The following is a 17,840-nucleotide window of genomic DNA, read 5'->3' as shown; positions in this document are numbered from 1 at the left end:
TATTTAAAAAGTACAAAAGCAAGGAGAAATAGAACAATGGTCTATGTATTAACGCTTGTCTAGAATAACACCCTAAGATACAGAAAAGTTTTTCTGGCAAGATATTAGGAAGTTTGAATCTTAATAATGGAGCTCTGTGCACTGTGTTTTAAAGCTTATGAGCAGGTATTGTATTCAAAATAAGCAAGCATTGGTTTTACCAAAGGTACATGTGCTTATAGTGGTTGGATAGAACTGCTGTCAATATGCTTTTGCTTTGTGGGATTGGTTAAAAAACTTATAAATTAAGTTGTACTATTAAGTTCTTGGTCTGCTGCTTGGGATGTGAGCTGCTGGCATCTTCGCATTGTCACAACCATGTAATGAGACTGATTCTGAAAAATAAAACAGCTCAAGGCACGTTCCACAGCAGTGCCTTTCCCGTTTGTGATTTGTACATAGCCCCTGGCTCTCTCTATACAGGAGAGACTGTGCAAAGTACTTTACATTATTCGAATTTCATGAATTCTAATGTCATATACCTTTCACGAATTGCTCTCAAAAAGAACCAAACCCCCCTTTCTTAAGGCACTTTCATAACAACATGTACACACAACTCAAAGAAAGACCTCCAGTACTTGACCAGAATCATGAATCTAAAATTGTTGAAGGGCCATAGCCTCTCATTATGTGGGTGACAGAATATGCTTGTGTTTCTAGAGATACAGGACCCTGGTGGATTCCCAGAAGATTTATCAGTCCCTACATAGACTACAGATCTGAAGACGACCCCTCGAATCAACACATAGTCAGCTCCCTCTCCCACCATGCCACAGAAGCACCTTTCTCTTGGAGATGAAGAAAAAAGAAATTCACATATCCAAACATTGTGGCAAGGACACTCATCACACGTAGATATATCCCACTGATAACGTCCATGTCAATCTGAAATGCAGACATTTTCCTACCTTTTCCACCATCTCTCTACCAGTGACCCTTTATCCCTACTCCCTCCCTCTTTCCCCTCTTGAAACTACTCCTTTTCCCCTCCCTCAAACTTTCCTTAAAAAAGTGAAGGGAGTGATTGGGAGGAGTTGGTAAGAGCTATAGGGAGAACATAAGAATATTTAAGAATGTCTTAAAAGAAGTCAACTAATGTGTGCTTTTACCATCCACAAGTGAAAACTACCTTAGCTTTCTCCTTTCTAGGGAAAGAAGTATGATTCTTCCTGTGATATCCTCCAGGGCACCCCACAGCAGTACGAGTGCCACTGTTGCCATCGTCTTTATCAGCGCCCTCATGTGTATCCAAGTGACCACCAGCTGGATCATCCCTCAGCCAAAACAAAACATCTGGGTCACTTTGGTGAAGTCATTAAAGCCAGACAATCTTTGTATGGCCATGGGAAGCATAGATGATCTGCTCTCAACATGCCTGGTGGGAGCTCCCCTGTCACCAAATGGCTGCCCTTACCTAGGTAAGAAACCCAACCCCATGGACACCTGTGACAAATGGACGACAATCCTCCCACACCATGTGTCCACAGGATTTGCTTTCCCAGGCCCAGGGTGGTTTTCTGGGCAGTGGTGTGAAGCACAGGGTGGGTCTCCAGCCAACCAGTGGTGGCTTCCACCATGGTCAGCCCATGGCGCTTGCCCTGGCGTGTCTGGGGCAGTGTGATGGAGTCAATCTGCCAGGCCTCCCCATACTTGTACTTGGACCACCGCCCACTGTACCAGAGGGGCTTCACTTGCTTGGCCTGCTTGATGGCAGCACACGTCTCACAGTCATGGATAACCTGAGCAATACTGTCCATGGTTAGATCCACCCCTCGGTCTCGTGCCCACTTATAGGTGGCATCCCTGCCCTGATGGCCTGAGGCATCATGGGCCCATCTAGCTAGGAATAACTCTCCCTTATGTTGCCAATCTAAGTCTATCTTTGTCACCCCTAGCTTTGCAGCCTGACCTACCTGCTCATTGTTTTGGTGTTCCTCACTGGCCCAACTCTTGGGGACATGGGCATCTTCATGGCGGACATTCACAGACAGATTTTCTACCCAAGAGGCAATGTCTTTCCATCCATCAGCAGCCCAGATTGATTTTTCTCTACGCTGCCAGTTGGCCTTTTTCCACCTCTCCAGCCATCCCCACAGATTTGCTACCATCCATGAATCAGTGTAGAGGTCGAGCTTTGGCCCCTTCTCTCTTTCAGCAATGTCCAGGGGCAGCTGAATGGCTTTGAGTTCCTCAAGTTGACTTGATCCACCTTCTTCCTCAGTAGCTTGTGCAAATGTTGTGTGGGGCTCCATGCAGCTGCTTTTCTCTTCCAGTTCATCCCTACAATGCGACAGGAACCGTGAGTGAAAAGAGCATGGTGCACTTCCTCTGCTGGAAGCTAATTGTATGGTGGAGCTTCTTTACCCTTGTCCCTTGTTTCTCTTCATCAGTGAGACCAAAATTCTCACCTTCCAGCCAGTCTCCAAAATCCCAGGGTGATTCAGGTTTCCAATATGGGCGTGCTGTGTGATGATGGCAATTCATTTACTCCATGTGGCATGGGTGGCATGGTGGGTGGTGAGAACCTTTCCTTTAAACATCCACTCCAGCGCTGGTATTCAGGGTGACAGGAGGAGTTGTGCTTCCATGCCAGTCACTCTGAGGCCCCTTGAACTACTTCATAGTTTGCCAAGATTTCCTTCTCTGTGGGAGTGTAGTTGGCTTTGTATCCTCTGTAGCTTCGGCTCCAGAATCCCAGTGGTTGTCCTCAAGTCTCCTCAGGCACCTTCTGCCAAAGGCTCCAGGACAAGCCATGGTTCCCAGCTGCAGAGTAGAGCACATTCTTCACCTCTGGTCCTGTCTGACTGGACCAAGGGCTACTGCATGAGTGATCTCCTGCTTGATCTGGGCAAAGGCTTGTTGCTGTTTAGGGCCCCAGTGGAAATCATTCTTCTTGCGGGTGACCAGGTAGAGAGGGCTCACAATCTGGCTGTACTCAGGAATGTGCATTCGCCAAAAGCCTATGGCACCTTGAAAAGCTTGTGTTTCCTTTTTGCTGGTTGATGGAGACATCGTGGTGATCTTAATAATGACCTCAGTGGGAATCTGACACCGTCCATCTTGCCACTTTACTCCCAGGAACTGGATCTCTCGGGCAGGTCCTTTCATTTTGCTCATCTTGACGGTGAAGCTGGTTTCCAGCAGAATCTCTCCTTTCTCAAACACTTCCATTGCTGTGTTCCCCCAAAAAATGATGTAATTGATGTACTGAAGATGTTCTGGAGCCTCACCCTTTTCCAGTGCAGCCTGGATCAGTCCATGGCAGATGGTGGAGCTGTGCTTCCACCCCTGGGGCAGTTGGTCCCAGGTGTACTGCACGCCCCTCCAGGTGAAAGCAAACTGAGGCCTGCATTCTGCTGCCAGAGGAATGGAGAAAAATGGGTTTGCAATGTCAGTAGTGACAAAGCACTTTGCTGCCTTGGACTCCAGCTCGTACTGGAGTTCCAGCATGTCCGGCACAGTAGTGCTTAACAGTGGAGTCACTTCATTCAAGGCACGATAGTCCACAGTCAATCTCCATTCTCTGTCAGACTTATGCACAGGCCAGATGGGACTGTTGAAGGGTGAGTGGGTTTTGCTGACCATCCCTTGGCTCTCCAGCTCATGGATCATTCTGTGGATGGGGATCACGGCATCTCAATTTGTTCAATATTGCCAGCCATGCACAGTCGAGGTGAAAATTGGCACTTGCTGCTCTTCCACCCTCAGGAGTCCTACTGCAGATGGATTTTCTTATAGTCCAGGCAAGGTGTTTAATTGATTAATGTCCTCTACCTCTACAGCAGCTATTCCGAAGGCCCACCTGAGTCCCTTTGGGTCGTTGTAAAGCTGTTCCAGAGGAAGTCTATGCCCAGAATCCACTGGGCCTCTGGGCCAGTCACAATAGGATGTTTCTGCCACTCCTTCCCAGTCAGGTTCTCCTCAGCTCCCAACAGGGTCAATTGCTGTGATCCCCCTGTCACCCCAGCAATGGAAACAGGTTCTGCCCCCACATGTCCTGATGGTATTAGGGTACACTGCACACCTGTATCAACAAAGGCGTTGTATTTTTGTGGTTCTGATGTGCCAGGCCATCGGATCCACGCCGTCCAGAAGATCCAGTTTTCCCCATGCCTCTTCCTTCCTGGCTAGAGGCAAGGCCCCTCTAACCCTGGTTATTATTTCTTTCCTGGGCATACATACTAGAGGTACTTTCAAGGGAATCTACAGATCTCACCTGGCAGCTCAGTCATGGGAGGCTGAGGCTACCTTCATTTTGGTGGAATTCTTTGGTTTCCCTCTTTGAGTTGATGCACTTGTGCTGCCAGGAGAGAAGTGGGCTTCCCATCCCACCCTCATATGTCTTCCCCATGGTCACACAGGAAGAACCACAGGGTACAGCCCATGGGGTGTACCCTCTCTCTCTGGCTGGGGGATATTGGGCTCTGACTTTGGGGCCTGTGACTCACACTGGTGCCATATGGGAACTGTTTCTCTTTACCTCCTCCTTCATCTCCCTCCTCTCCTCTCTGATCAGGTCCTTGATCATACCATAGACCTGAGCCTGCATTGGGCCATTGATCACACTCTCACAATTTCTAAGCTTGTTGGTGACAGAACCAACTGTCTCTTGGTTGGTATTAGCATTAATCATTGCAAGAAGGGGGTGTATTGAGATGGCCCTAGATTTGCCAGGCTACACAACATTTTCCCTGTGCACCTGACCTTGTTGGGGTCATTATCATGCTGTCCATCCCTCCCAAAGAGTACCTCCAATACTGCCACTTCTCTCAGCTCTTGTATCCCTTCCTTGAAGGTCTTCCAGCACATTCTATGGTGGTGTTTTGCATTCTCTCCCTGTGGACAAACCTCTCTCTGACACTCATAAAAAGCTGATCCCAGAGGGAAAGGTACCCTGATTCCCTTACAAAAATCTGATTCACACCTGAGTCCTGGGTCAAGGGTCCCTAATTCCTTGCCTCACCACCATTCAGTTGCACGCCTGTACCCATAAGGTCCCAGACTTGGAGTAACCAAGTTGTATAAGCCTCACGTCCCCGTCATATGTTGGAGGATTTTGTTCAGACATGGCTTGAAGGAAAAAAGGCTATGAACATATACAGCTGGTTGAAAAGTAAAAGGCAGCGGTAAGCAGCAAGTTCTCAAGCCTTTTCCTTAACAGCAGCAAACACCATGTCCTTGAGTAGTGATGAGAAAGCATGGTGGAAAACATGGAGGCCTTGAGAACAGTTAATAACAAGTCAACAACAGGATGAGAAAAACAAATGTTAGTCTCAATAAGAAACCACAGGTATTGACAACAAAAGGAGGGGTTGGTGTGTAATCTGTAGCCAATAATGAGCTCGGGTTTTGCAATATGTATGAACTTATTTAACACTACTATAAAACTGTGTAAGTTGGATCAATAAATCAGAGTTCGATGCTGATCAATAAGGATGTGGTCGACTCCCTTCGCTTCCTCAGTCGTACAACATCTTTGTGCAGATTACAGAGACTTTTGTACATCAGGGACTCGGTGATGATCTCAACCATTCGCTTCCCTGTGGGTTGTGAGGGCCCTCCATTCTTATCTTTATCTGGGTGCTCTGATTTCATCTTAGACATCCTTGTTTCCACAGGAGCGACCACTGCTGTCTGTGACTGCCTTTGCAGTTCAGCTAGAACCTTAACAGTTCTAACATCTGTGGGTTCCACTACTACACCATCAGACTCTCCCTCTTTGAGGCAGGGGGAGGGTTTCTCACCAGCTGAGGAAATGTACTCCTTCAGCTGAGGAAATGTACTCCTTCAACATCTGGCCCATCTCCTTCACCAGAACCCCCACCCAGTCTGGGTGGTTCATTACTGAGGTGGGCTGTGGGGCAGGGTCAGGCTCTGGGGCAGCAGCATTCCTGGTCTCTGGGGTTTGTGTCAGCGTGGTTATCCAGGTCAATCTTCCCTTATCTCTGAATGCTAAATAGAAAAGGCATATCAGCAGCACCAACCATTGTATGACATCATTAGCATTGAGAGTGGATCTGAACCCTTTGAAAACTGGTGGGGCATGAAAACTGGTGGGGCAGACCCAAAGAGCTGGGTGAAGGGTAGGGAGAAAAGTTCCCCGGTGTCATTTCCTCACACTAAGTACCATTAATAAAGTAATCCCAAAACCACACAGTGTGTGATAGCCCTGAATCCATGTGCCTGCCTTCCAATGGAAGTTAAAAATCCATGAATTCCTCACCTTATTAAGCTGTAAAGCAAACTGGAAAACAGCCACAGCAGCCTTAATTCTAGGACCCATGTTTAGATACGGGCCTTCAAATGGTTAGAAATATAGCCACAACCTCATGCCACTCAAACCAGGGTAAGTTAGACCACGTGGTGACACTTAACGAGGTTTCTATATCAGCACACAAAAATTAGATTACTCAAGAACTATTATTCCTTTTTCACCCTTTTTCTATCAATGCCCCTGGGCCTAACATTGGGTGCGAAAATCTGTCTTGGTTTGGAAAGACAGCTCTCTGCTTAATGAAGGCAGGAGCCTTCTTTGAAATGGAAAGTGTAAACCCCCTGCCTCCAAATTATTATAATTTCTAAATTAAAAGGCTCTCAGGCAAAGCTATGGGAATAGGAATAACAGTTCTTTACTAGGAAAATTAAAAAAAAAATACAAATATAGTAGTCCAAAAATCCCCAGAAAACAAACAACTGAGAGAGTCAGAATATGACCTGACACCCTGTGGGTCAGAGTGTTGGCAGCACTCCCATTAAATGGTCTCTGCAGCCCTCCTGCAGTGACAGGTGTGGTTCGGTTGGAGCAGTGATCCTGTAGAAGGGTGGAGTTTTCCTCTGAAAGTCCGGTGGTGGTGTAGATAGGTCTGGTCTTCCTCTGGGAATCCAGTGGAGAAGAAAGCTGCTCCTCTGCTGTGGGATCTCAGCACCTCAGGACTGATGTGCAGAGTGACCGAGACCACCCTTGGGGGGCTCGGAGGTCCTGGAATGTTGCCAGAAGTGTCTGGTGGCTGGACTTTGATCCTACATGGGAGACGACACCTGTATGAGGACTGGAGGATTTCACTGGGGTAAATGGTGAAGGGATAAGTTAATTAGAGTGTGAAACACAGGGTTTAAGATTTCTGTACAGGGGGGTCTAAAGAAGTAAGATGGAGGAATTGAGGCGTGTCCTGTCCTTCTTCTTCTTCTTCTTGGCCTCCATCTTCTGTGGTGATGTTGGCACTTTGGGATTGGTTATTACTAAAGGTGTACTGGTCAATAAGGGTAAAAGGTATTGGGGGAAATAGGTAAATATTGTATACGTAGTTTTGAGTATAAAGATAAGTGACCGTCCCGGGGGCGCTCAGTGTGCTCATGGCTGGCTTGCTGTGCAGACCTCTGTCGGGCCGAGAGAAAATCTTTTAGATAAATAACTAATAAACACTGAAGACCGAGAAAAAACCTGAAGCCTCTTCTTGTCCTTTGGAGCGCGGGCTGCCCAAGGCCACCCCGGGCCTTTCCAGGTCATTAAAACAGCCGAGAAACCGACACTCTGTAAATTCAGTGGGAAAAGGCTGCTCTGGTGTCCTAAAATCTATAATTATATCCAGGTAGGAATGCTTGGCTCCTCCCCCTGGGTGGAGCATTTCACAGTGGGATGCTGTCATTTTATCAGCCATGCAGTGACACTTAATGGCCCATTAACAGAGGATATTTCCCAGAGGGAGGATTGGTTTGTGGAAGAGATAAGGAAAACTGTCCAATTAACAGAAGATAACTGCCCCACCTCTAACAGATAGAATACATACCCCCAGCTAAATCTTTCATTCCATATCTGGAGTCACTCTGGACTGACAGGAGGCCTGCCCTTAGGAAATGAGATGGCTGATTAACTGGTGGCACCACTTTGGACCTCTGTTTCTCCTATTATTGATAAGCTGGGCCAGGCCTGAAGGGTTCACGAGTTTTTTCACCGAAGTGCAAAAGTTTTACCCAAACAATTTTGAATATCACTGCAGGATGCTCAAGGAATTGTCACAATCTGTCTGCAATGCCGGGGTATGATTGGTGGATTGGGTCTTGGAGTCAGCCCTCACAGCCTGGGGCCCTTGCAGTTACAGCAATCTGATGTGACCATCTGCACCTCTTTTGGTGGCTTTAAATGCATGCATGTAATTATAGACACCTTTTCTGCCATGGTTTGGGCCACTCCTGTGACAAGCAAAGGATCTTGTTTTGTCATTCGACACTTGCAAGGCTGCTTTGCCATCATGGGCTTGCCTCAGGACAGACAATGGGTCAGGATATACAGCCTGATGGACCCAAGATTTCTTGGCTCCTTGGAGAGTGAAGCACAGCACAGGTATTCCAGGTAACTCCACAGGACAAGGTACTGTTGAAGGAACACATCAGGTACTGAAAGGACTGCTTGATAAACAAAAACTTGGGGAGGATGGGCTGAGCCCACAGGACAGAGTGCTGAAAGCAGTTCATGTTATGAATGATCTATGGCTAGTAGGTACTGGTAGTGACCCACCAGCATTAACACATTACTCAGGTTTGCAGCAGGAAGGGATTATGCTTGCATCATTATAGACAAAGGACCCTGATAGATACCAGTAAAATGGGTTCATCCCTGGCTTAAGAAGGACACTCTGATCCCTGATATCACCAATGAAACAATAACCAGCATTACCTGAAAACAACTGTGAACGCTTTTGCTGTCCTTGGATGAGATTGGAATTGTGGGGTGTGGATCAGATGGGTGGTATGAGTTTAGAAGGATCTTCTTCCCAAGGTGTATAGAGTGCAGACATCGGCACACGCAAAAATTCAATACCTGGGTGGTTTTATCCCAAGAAACAGGAACAATGGTTAAATCACCTGAAATCTGTCAAGAAGTGCTGAATTTGTTTGAGTCTCAGGAGCAGCTGGGGCAGGTTTTTCAGTGGTATCATAATGAACTCTGGAAGCTAGAGCAAAAAGAGAGAATAAGATCAAGGCCATTGAATGCAGAAAAGGAATAATTATCCCTGGGACTTGGGGAGTTAGACCTGAGCAATGGGAACAAATGAAGCAAAGGTGGGAAGAGAAGAACCAAAGGAGACAGAATAGGAGCAGAGTGCAAAGAACAAGAGGCACAGTCAGTTTGGATTTTATCCCTGATCTCATAGAGGAAGTGGTTTTTGCCAATGATAAAGATGAAGAATAGTCTTAAAATGGATGTGAGGGTTTTTGGGAGTCTTCCTCTGTTACTTGTGATATGTGGCTACATCTGTAGTGCAGAAGAAATTAACCCACCGGGATGACATCGGCAGAATATGTGGCTTACTTGGGGCAATGCTACTGGGGTGGACTCCTTTTGTTTACCCTTAGCCATGCCAGGAGATCCCTTCTGTACATGTGTAATTGGTATCCCAACAACTGATTTTACTGGTTTTGCAAAATGGGTAGGAGCCAGAGGAAAGCGATTCATGAGAGGAAATACATCAAGTGTGGAGAATCACTGGTGTAACACAACCAGAGGTTGTACAAAATCAGACATATGCAAAAGGTTGGGAATTAGGCCAAACAGTGAGGGCTTCCAAGCAGGTATGATAACACAATCACTGAATGAAAGCAGACTAGACCCACAAGAATTGGACTTGCTCAGATTGCTACCTAGGAATTATTGTTTATTTTTAAACTATTGTTTAAACTCGAAATCAACTGATATGAGCAATGTCCTAGTCCCACTTCCCAAAAACAATAGTGTCATCCTTAGTCTCAATTCTCCCTAGTATAAGAATGTGACCAAATATTGCCACAATTGGACTTATCCTGGAAGTGCTGGTGCAAATGTGACTGTACAAAAGCTTTTACCAGGTGTCTTTTTAATCTGTGGGGATAGGGCATGGCCTGCAATTCCAAGCAATCCGTTTGGTAGTTCTAGTTATTTAGGAAAGCTAACCACGTTTGCCTCAAGCATGTGTGTTGGGATCGGCGGGAGAAATGTGGCACGCAATATGAGTGATCAGCAAATCTCAAACTTTATTGATAGGCACACATCTTTATGTCGGTGTTAATGAGGCCAATACATATTGCAAAGGTGAGCTCACTATTGGTTAGTTACTTATCAGCCAACTACGCCTACTTCTGCATACTTGTGAATATTTTACTGAAACTTTTCTTCATATTTCTGTCAAAGATGATCTCCCCTATCCTGCTGTTGCACCAAGGGCACAAAGTCCTTGCCTGTTATTGGACACTGACTACTGACTCCTATACTTGTCCCCTTCAAGCTTAATCAGTGGCATTATGTCAACGTGATCTTTCTCAGCTAACTAACTGTCCACAAATCTCTCCACACTTCCCCCGTTGGACAAGCATAGTCTGATTAAATGCAGCAGATATCATCCTTTGCACCATGTTCTGTAAGCACATGGAAAAACACGGCAAAATTAACACTACTAACAGAGCTATAATGCCCACTACAATGCTAACTTTAACAACAGAACGTAACCATGATCTTAGGCCTAACAATAAGAGCGATCCTTCAATACTGAAACCTGATTCTACCTGTAAATTTCCAGTTAACCTTCACAATTCAGCCAGCTGGGCATGGATGGACTGTGAATGGTCAGAAAAGTTCATGCAACACATACTCTCAAATTCTTCACAGCCATGGCCTTGTTCAAGTAAAAGAAAGTCAATCGCAGCTCTATTTTGAAGCGTTGCATGGCGAATAGAATCAACATCAAGCAAAAGGCTAGAAAGTGCCAAAGAGGTGGAATTGGTTTGCTTTGCAAGCCAGCATCTCAACTTATTTTGGGTACCATGGGTACCTGCGGCTGCCACCCCTGGAGTCAGAAAGGATGCTGTAATTATGGCTCTTGGGGACCAAAATTTTACATCGTCCCTACAGTCAGCAGTAAATGCATGGATCATTCTCTTATGACGACGATGGCGGCGGCTCATGTTTAATATCATGGACGTATTGGATGTAAGCAGAGACAGTCGTCCAATTGTACATGGCCCCCCGTGCAGCATCGATGGGACACCAGGCCAAGCATGGTCCCCACAGATTAAGAACTAACCTGCTGGCAGTTGAATAGAGTCATTTGATGAGATTGACACTTTTCCTGTGGTATAATGGCACCAAGATGTTGGATTACGATAGACAGCCATGCTGGAAGTTATAATATTGGAATGGTTTTTTGCTGAAAGCTGGCTTCTATGGTTAAAATTAATACATGCATCTGCCATCAGTGAACCTAAAAGCTCCAATTCTTGGGGTTCCTGTGGTGCTATGGGGAAGTGAGAAACCCATTGGTCCCAATTATTTACACTTGTCTTAGGATTGTTGGTTTTGCAGGTGGGTATGCCTGAGGGACATGGCTAGTGATCCGCTGGTAGCCTAACCAAGCAAGTGGAAAGGCTTGAAGTTCTGCTTGTCAGGAGCTCAACTGCTAATAAAATTCGCAACTCTTGCACCACAAGTCAGGTAATTGGGTCTGAGGTACTCACTTAGTTTGCTGATAAGTTCCGCAAAATACTTATGCGGCACACTGTTTATTTTGACAATCAATACAAGCTGGATTCTTAGGCCCTCTAAATTCCAAGGTAGAGAGCACTGGAAGCAGGCTTAGTATATTATCTAAGGATTTGCACCAATCAACTGCTCAGTCGATAGCCAAACTACATTGTCCTTTCAGCTTTAGAAGTATTGGTCAAAGGATGATCAACAGCTTTGTCTCTACTCACTGATGGTCTTCGCTCGGTTGATGGAGGTCTGTTGGTTCTATCTAACACAGCTGCTCGGGTCCATTTAGCAGGTCCCATAAGGATCTTGTAGGGGTAGAAAAACAAAGATATCCTTGGCCCCAGTATAACACCTTAGCAGGACCTTGCTATTGTCTTGTTTTGGGATCTCTGTATTTTATCCATATGTCTTGCTTTACACTTTCTTTCTCCCATACATAGTGGCGAATTACAGCAGAACTTTGCTTTCCTCAAAAACACACAAGTGATTTAAAACAAATAAACACCTTAACAATCTTTCTTGTGGCACTCAAATATCTTTGTATTTACCTAGATACTTTTCAAGGTACCATTAGCTCTCTCTACCATCACTTGCTCTGTCGGGGAATTAGGAATGCCTGTAACGTGTTCTATCCCCCACATTTGCATAAACTGCTTTATTCTTTTGCTGCAGTAGGCAGGCCCGTTATCTCTCTTAATACACTGTGGCACTCCCATTACAGCAAAGCAGCTGCTGAAATGCCTCTCCACTTGCCCGGCTTTCTCACCAGACTGTGCTATGGCCCATATAAAATGACTATAGGTGTCTATAGTAACATGCACGTACTTCATCCTTCCAAACTCAGCAACATGTGTGACATCCATTTGCCAGGACTCATTTGTATTCAACCCTCTTGGGTTAACCCCCAGACCTAACCCGCAGCCCCCATTATGATGACTACATATGGGACAGGCTTTGACTATTGCCCGTGCTTCGTCCATAGATATCTGAAATTCTCTATGGAGACCTTTTGCATTTTGGTGAAACATGGAATGTGCCTCTCTGGCCATAGTCTGCCTGGGAATTGGAGTCACTTGTATAATTGAGACTAACTTATCTGCTCACGCATTACCCTCTCCCAGACCAATATCCCATTTGTGACTTCTGATATGGATAACAGAAAAAGTATGTTTTCTCAGCTTAATCGCCCTCGGTAACTGAATAAACAGTTCATGTAACCTCCTGTTTTGAACCTCTTTTATAGAGGCATCCTCTATTCACTCACACACTCCTGCAACATACAAAGAATCTATCACAATGTTAAGGGGCCCAAAAAATGCATCATGGCCCATACAACAGCCAATAGCTCCATCATTTGTAAAGTATCCAACTCGGAAGCCTGGAGAATCTGATGGTGCCATTGTCCCTTTTCCTGCCAGGTCACTGCAGCAGTTCTTGATTTTCTTCCTGCATCTGTGTAGGCTGTTATAGCATCCGACAGGGGCTTCTATGATCTTTTTGGACATTGAATCCAACCCCACTGCCCTACCCAGTTCAACGGTATATTGGGAATATCATCAGTGGCAATCACGCTTCCAGCTCCCAGCAGGGCCTCTTGTAATTCCATACTGTTTATCAGGTACCAGGTCAATGTATCTTTCTTCATTGGTATGAAGAAATTGGTATTGTATCTGATCTGGCTCCTTTCCAGTAATCTGTAATGCCCGTTCACGATCCTTCTTAAGCAAGTCAGCTAAAATTTCAATTTTTTGAAGAAGGGTTTTATGCTGTTGAAGTGGAGAAGATATCCATTCGAAGGCCCACGCCTCCCCCATTTTTCTGTCTTGCTGAATAAGTGCACCTAGTAAAAATTTAGTTCCACACCAAACTGTCAGCTGTATGGGGAGGTTAAGATCTCGTCTCTGGACACTGCCCTGTGTCACACAGTCCAATATCTGCTGAAGTGTTTTAACCTGCTCAGAGGTTATATGGACAGGTTGTGCTGGGTCAGTCTCTTTTAGTAAAGGTCAAAGTTCATCTAGCAACTCATTTGGGATGCCCACAATAGTGCGCAGCCATTGCAGATCACCAAGTAACTTTTGAGCATCATACAATGTACGTATTTTAATATTCAATTGCAATTTCTGGGGGGTAACAACCTGATCAGTAAGTGTCTATCCCAAATATTTCCAGGGTGCAGATAACTGAATTTTTTCAGAAGCTACAACCAAGCCATGTAGTTCCAGGGCCTTATGTATTTCTTGAATTTGTTGACCTGTGAAAGGTTGCGGCTGTGCAAATAAAATATCATCCATGTAATGATAAATGATTGTTTTGGCCCAGGCCTGTCGCAAAGGTTGTAAAGCATTGTCAACATACAGCTGACAAAAGGGGGCGCTGTTGCACATTCCCTGTGGGAGAGTAAGCCATTCAACTCTCTTGTCTGGTTCTTCCCTGTTTAAAGCCGGTAAGGTAAATGCAAACCTCCAAGTGTCTCGAGGGTTAAGAGCAATAGTAAAAAAGCAGTCCTTAAGATCTATAATTAAGAGTGGCCAGTCCTTTGGCAACATGGCTGGGTTAGGCAAACCTGGTTGTAAGGCTCCCATAGGCTCCATTTGTTCATTTACAGCCCATAAATCTTGTAGCAACTGATACTTTCCTGACTTCTTTTAATTAACAAAAATAGGGGTATTCCATGGGCTTACTGACAACTGTAAATGACCCTGCTCATATTGTTCTTGTACTAGTACATGTGCTTGTTCCAGACTTTCCCTTTTTAATGGCCATTGCTTAACCCACCGTGGTCCAAATGAGTGGGATTGGGAAAGTCCACGCAATGGCCATTAGCCAGAAGGGTACTCATTTGTCAGCACTACCCCTATTTGAGCCAAAATGTCCCGACCAATGAGGCACTGCACAGTAGGGGGCAAAGGCACAACGAAGAAAACACTCCGTAACATTTTTCCGTTAATAGTTACTGATAACATGGGTGATTTCCTTGCAAGTGTTAAGCCTCCAACCCTGCTAACTGCTACTCTGGTTGGCTGTAACGGCCAGTTGTGGAGCCAGCAATCCGGGCTCATAATGCTGGAGTCTGCGCCAGTATCTAATAAACCTTCCAATGTTTGCCTCTCACCCTGATACTCTATCAATACAGCACGTTTTGGCCGATCATTTAAATTTATTGTTAACAGTAAGTCCTCCAGTGGTGTCAAAGCCCCGTTCTCCCCTGGACTGTGATTGATAAGGGGGCAATGTTTTAGTAATTTGTTCCAATGGAATTGAGCTATTCTCTGTCCTTTCTCGATTCGTATCGGTGGAAAAGGAGTATGTACCATACACAAATTTCCCCAGTAAAATCAGCATCTATTACCCCAGTTAAAACAAATAATCCCATCATGGTAGCTGATGATTGTCCCAGAAGCAAAGCTCCCATAGGCTGGCTGTCCATCAATGATGATTGGTCCCTTTATTCCAGTCGGGACCTTTTCCAGTTGGGTAGTCATCAATGTTACTGCTACTGAGGCTGCCACGTCCAGCCCGAGGCTCCTGGCGGTGGCAGGTTGAAGGGGGGCTGGGCTGAGGTGTTGACAGCTGCTACTTGCGTCTGGGTGTGGTGGCTGTTGGGTGTGCTGGGCCTCGCATTTCCTGAGCGGCGTTGGCAAGCTCCGGTGTTGTGGGTATCTGAGCGACAACTGTGGGTATCTGAGCGACAACCAGACGGTAGCTGCTTGGCAGGCTCACCAGGTATGTCCCATGCCTCCGCACCAGTAACATTTAAATCGGCCAATAGATGGATATCATGGACTATTTGTTGCTGCTGCTTGCAGGGGCACAAGGGCTGCTAATATTTGACTCTGCAATGCTGCTGCCTGCTCCTTCAATCCTGTCCCTAGCTCTTTAATAGCTTCTTCTAACATTGCCTGAGTCCCTGCGGGCACATTTGCCATACATTCTAAAGCTTCTTCTATAGTCCAATTAGCTTCTAGGGTATTTAGCACATTTTTCGTAGCCTGGTTGCTATTTTGAAACACGCACTGCTTCAATAGGGCCCCTTTCATGAAATCAGCTACTCCAGCTCGCTCGATAGCAGTGGCCGCCTTACCTATAAAAGATACAAATGATTCAACCCTTCCTTGCTTTATACCCATGTATGAGGGAACCCCGCCTTGTTCTTTTATCCTGTCTAGAGCCAGTCTCCCTAGTCGCATAGCCTCTCGACATTTATCAGGACTGATTAACGCTTGTGCTTCTGTTCGAGCAAAAGCCCCTATAACCCAATAATTCATCTAAGGTTACCCCACGTAAAGGGTCACCTGGTTGCCGTACCACTGCTATGCACTCCTGGCAGAGTGCTTGCCAATGTGCATTAAACAGAAGCTGCTGATGTTGAGTAAAGATAAGCTTTGTAATTCCTCTACAATCGGCTGGCAATAACACCTGGGTCCCCCAAATATAGTCAAGCATTTGCTTTGTGGGCTCACCGTCACCCCAAACTGACTAACTGTGGACCGTAACTGCGACAACAGTTTTCAATCTAGAGCAATAATTGCTGCCTGTAATCCACCCCCGTCCAGAGGAGTATACACCACAGGGCAAGCCACTTCCATAGCTGTTGCCATAGCCTCAATATCCTCTGAAACCATGATCTCCTTTGCTACAGCTGGCCATGCCTTCCTCCGCTCTTGTGCAATGGCCCCCGCTAGGTCACTCTCTGCCCCAGGGATCGGCTCATTGCTAGGAGAGGGAGTGGAGGGTCTGGCCAGGGCACAGGCAGTGCGGATGGTGCTGTTATGGGGGGTGAGTTGCTGCTTGAAGCAGGAGCCGATGTTGGTGGCAAGATAACTGTGGAGGTGGCAGGGGGTAACGGGCAGTCTGACCAATCTCCATAACTTTTATTCTTACCATGAGCAACAGTAGCTTGCTTTACAGCCTTCTTTTCTGCCTGATATTGTATTAACACATTATGCACCACTCGCCATAACTTCCCTAACTTCTTTGCAGTTTTATCATCATCTAGAACTGCCTCCCACAGCTTATCCCCAGACTTTCACTACTCACTTAATTCACGGACTGTATGAGGATTTTGGAGGAATCCCTGTGCATACCTGTAAGCTAATAACCCATGAAGCTCTTTCTGCAAAGCTATGCCCTTAACCTGTCGCTTTTTCAGAAAGCAAGTAAATAAATCATATGCTGCTTGCCTTTCTATTTTAAACGTCAGCGCTGTTGCAGCCCCACAAGGTTGCGGCAGCATGTATCGGCCGAGCTTCCCTTTGAAGTCACCCAGGACGCAGCACCTCCCTCGTTTTCAGCAGTGCTTTTTTGCCGTCCTCGCAGCAACAGGACCCGAAGTCCCTCACCAATCACCCCCGTGGTTGCTGTTACCGGTATCACGTTGTTGGGGTCACCATGTTGTTGGGATCGGCGGGAGAAATGCAGCACGCAATATGAGTGATCAGCAAATCTCAAATATTTATTGATAGGCGCACATCTTTATATCGGTGTTATTGAGGCTCATACATATTGCAAAGGTGAGCTCACTATTGGTTAGTTACTTATCAGGCAACTACGCCAACTTCTGCATTCTTGTGGATATTTTATTGAAGCTTTTCTTCATATGTCTGCCAAAGATGCTCTCCCCTATCCTGCTGTTGCACCAAGGGCACAATGTCCTTGCCTGTTATTGGACACTGACTACTGACTCCTATACTTGTCCCCTTCAAGCTTAATCAGTGGCATTATGTCGACGTGACCTTTCTCAGCTAACCAACTGCCCACAAAGCTCTCCACACCAATACATTTTCCCTACCCCTGTTCTATGGCAATGCCCTGGGCCAGTTCTTCTGTGAAATCCTCCAGATCCTAAAGCTCTCCTGCTTCAAATCCTCACACAGGTACCTTGGACTTCCTATGATTTCCATCTCTTTAGGTATTGGTTGTTTTGTGTTCATGTTTTTTCCTATGTGCAGATCTTCAGGGCTGTGCTGAGGATCCCCTCTAAGCAGGGAAGGCACAGTTTTTTCCGCCTGACTCCCTCACCTGGCTGTGGTCTCCCTGTTTCTCAGCACTGCCTTTTTTGCCCACCTGAAGCCCCCCTCCATGTCCTCCCCATCCCTAGATCTGGCTCTGTCACTTCTGTACTCAGTGGTGCCTCCAGCCCTGAACCCCGTCATCTACAGCCTGAGGAACCAGGAACTCAAGGCTGCAGTGCAGACAATTACGACTGAAAAATTTCAGAAACACTAAAATCACTTGTAATAAAAAAAGTTATTGGTACACATTGTTCCTTTTGTTTTGGGGGTTCTTTATCGTTGCTTTC

At 45.9% G+C, this 17,840-nt stretch overlaps 1 protein-coding gene across 1 annotated transcript in view; it reads left to right on the top strand.

The window, feature by feature from the left end:
• The window catches only part of LOC134433905 (olfactory receptor 14J1-like), a gene marked incomplete at its 5' end in the record, with an annotated part of 92,915 nt that extends 75,943 nt beyond the window's left edge, over positions 1 to 16,972 (top strand). The window contains one exon of the mRNA XM_063182600.1: positions 16,859 to 16,972. Within this exon, the coding sequence (XP_063038670.1) occupies positions 16,859 to 16,972 (114 nt within the window). The remainder of the gene's footprint in view (positions 1 to 16,858) is intronic.
• Positions 16,973 to 17,840: the final 868 nt, after the last annotated feature.

This window comes from Melospiza melodia, unplaced genomic scaffold, assembly GCF_035770615.1.
Source record: "Melospiza melodia melodia isolate bMelMel2 unplaced genomic scaffold, bMelMel2.pri scaffold_28, whole genome shotgun sequence".
Taxonomy (NCBI): Eukaryota; Metazoa; Chordata; class Aves; order Passeriformes; family Passerellidae; genus Melospiza; species Melospiza melodia.
The sequence above is the reverse complement of the archived record's forward strand: the minus strand, read 5'-3'. Positions and strand labels throughout refer to the sequence as shown.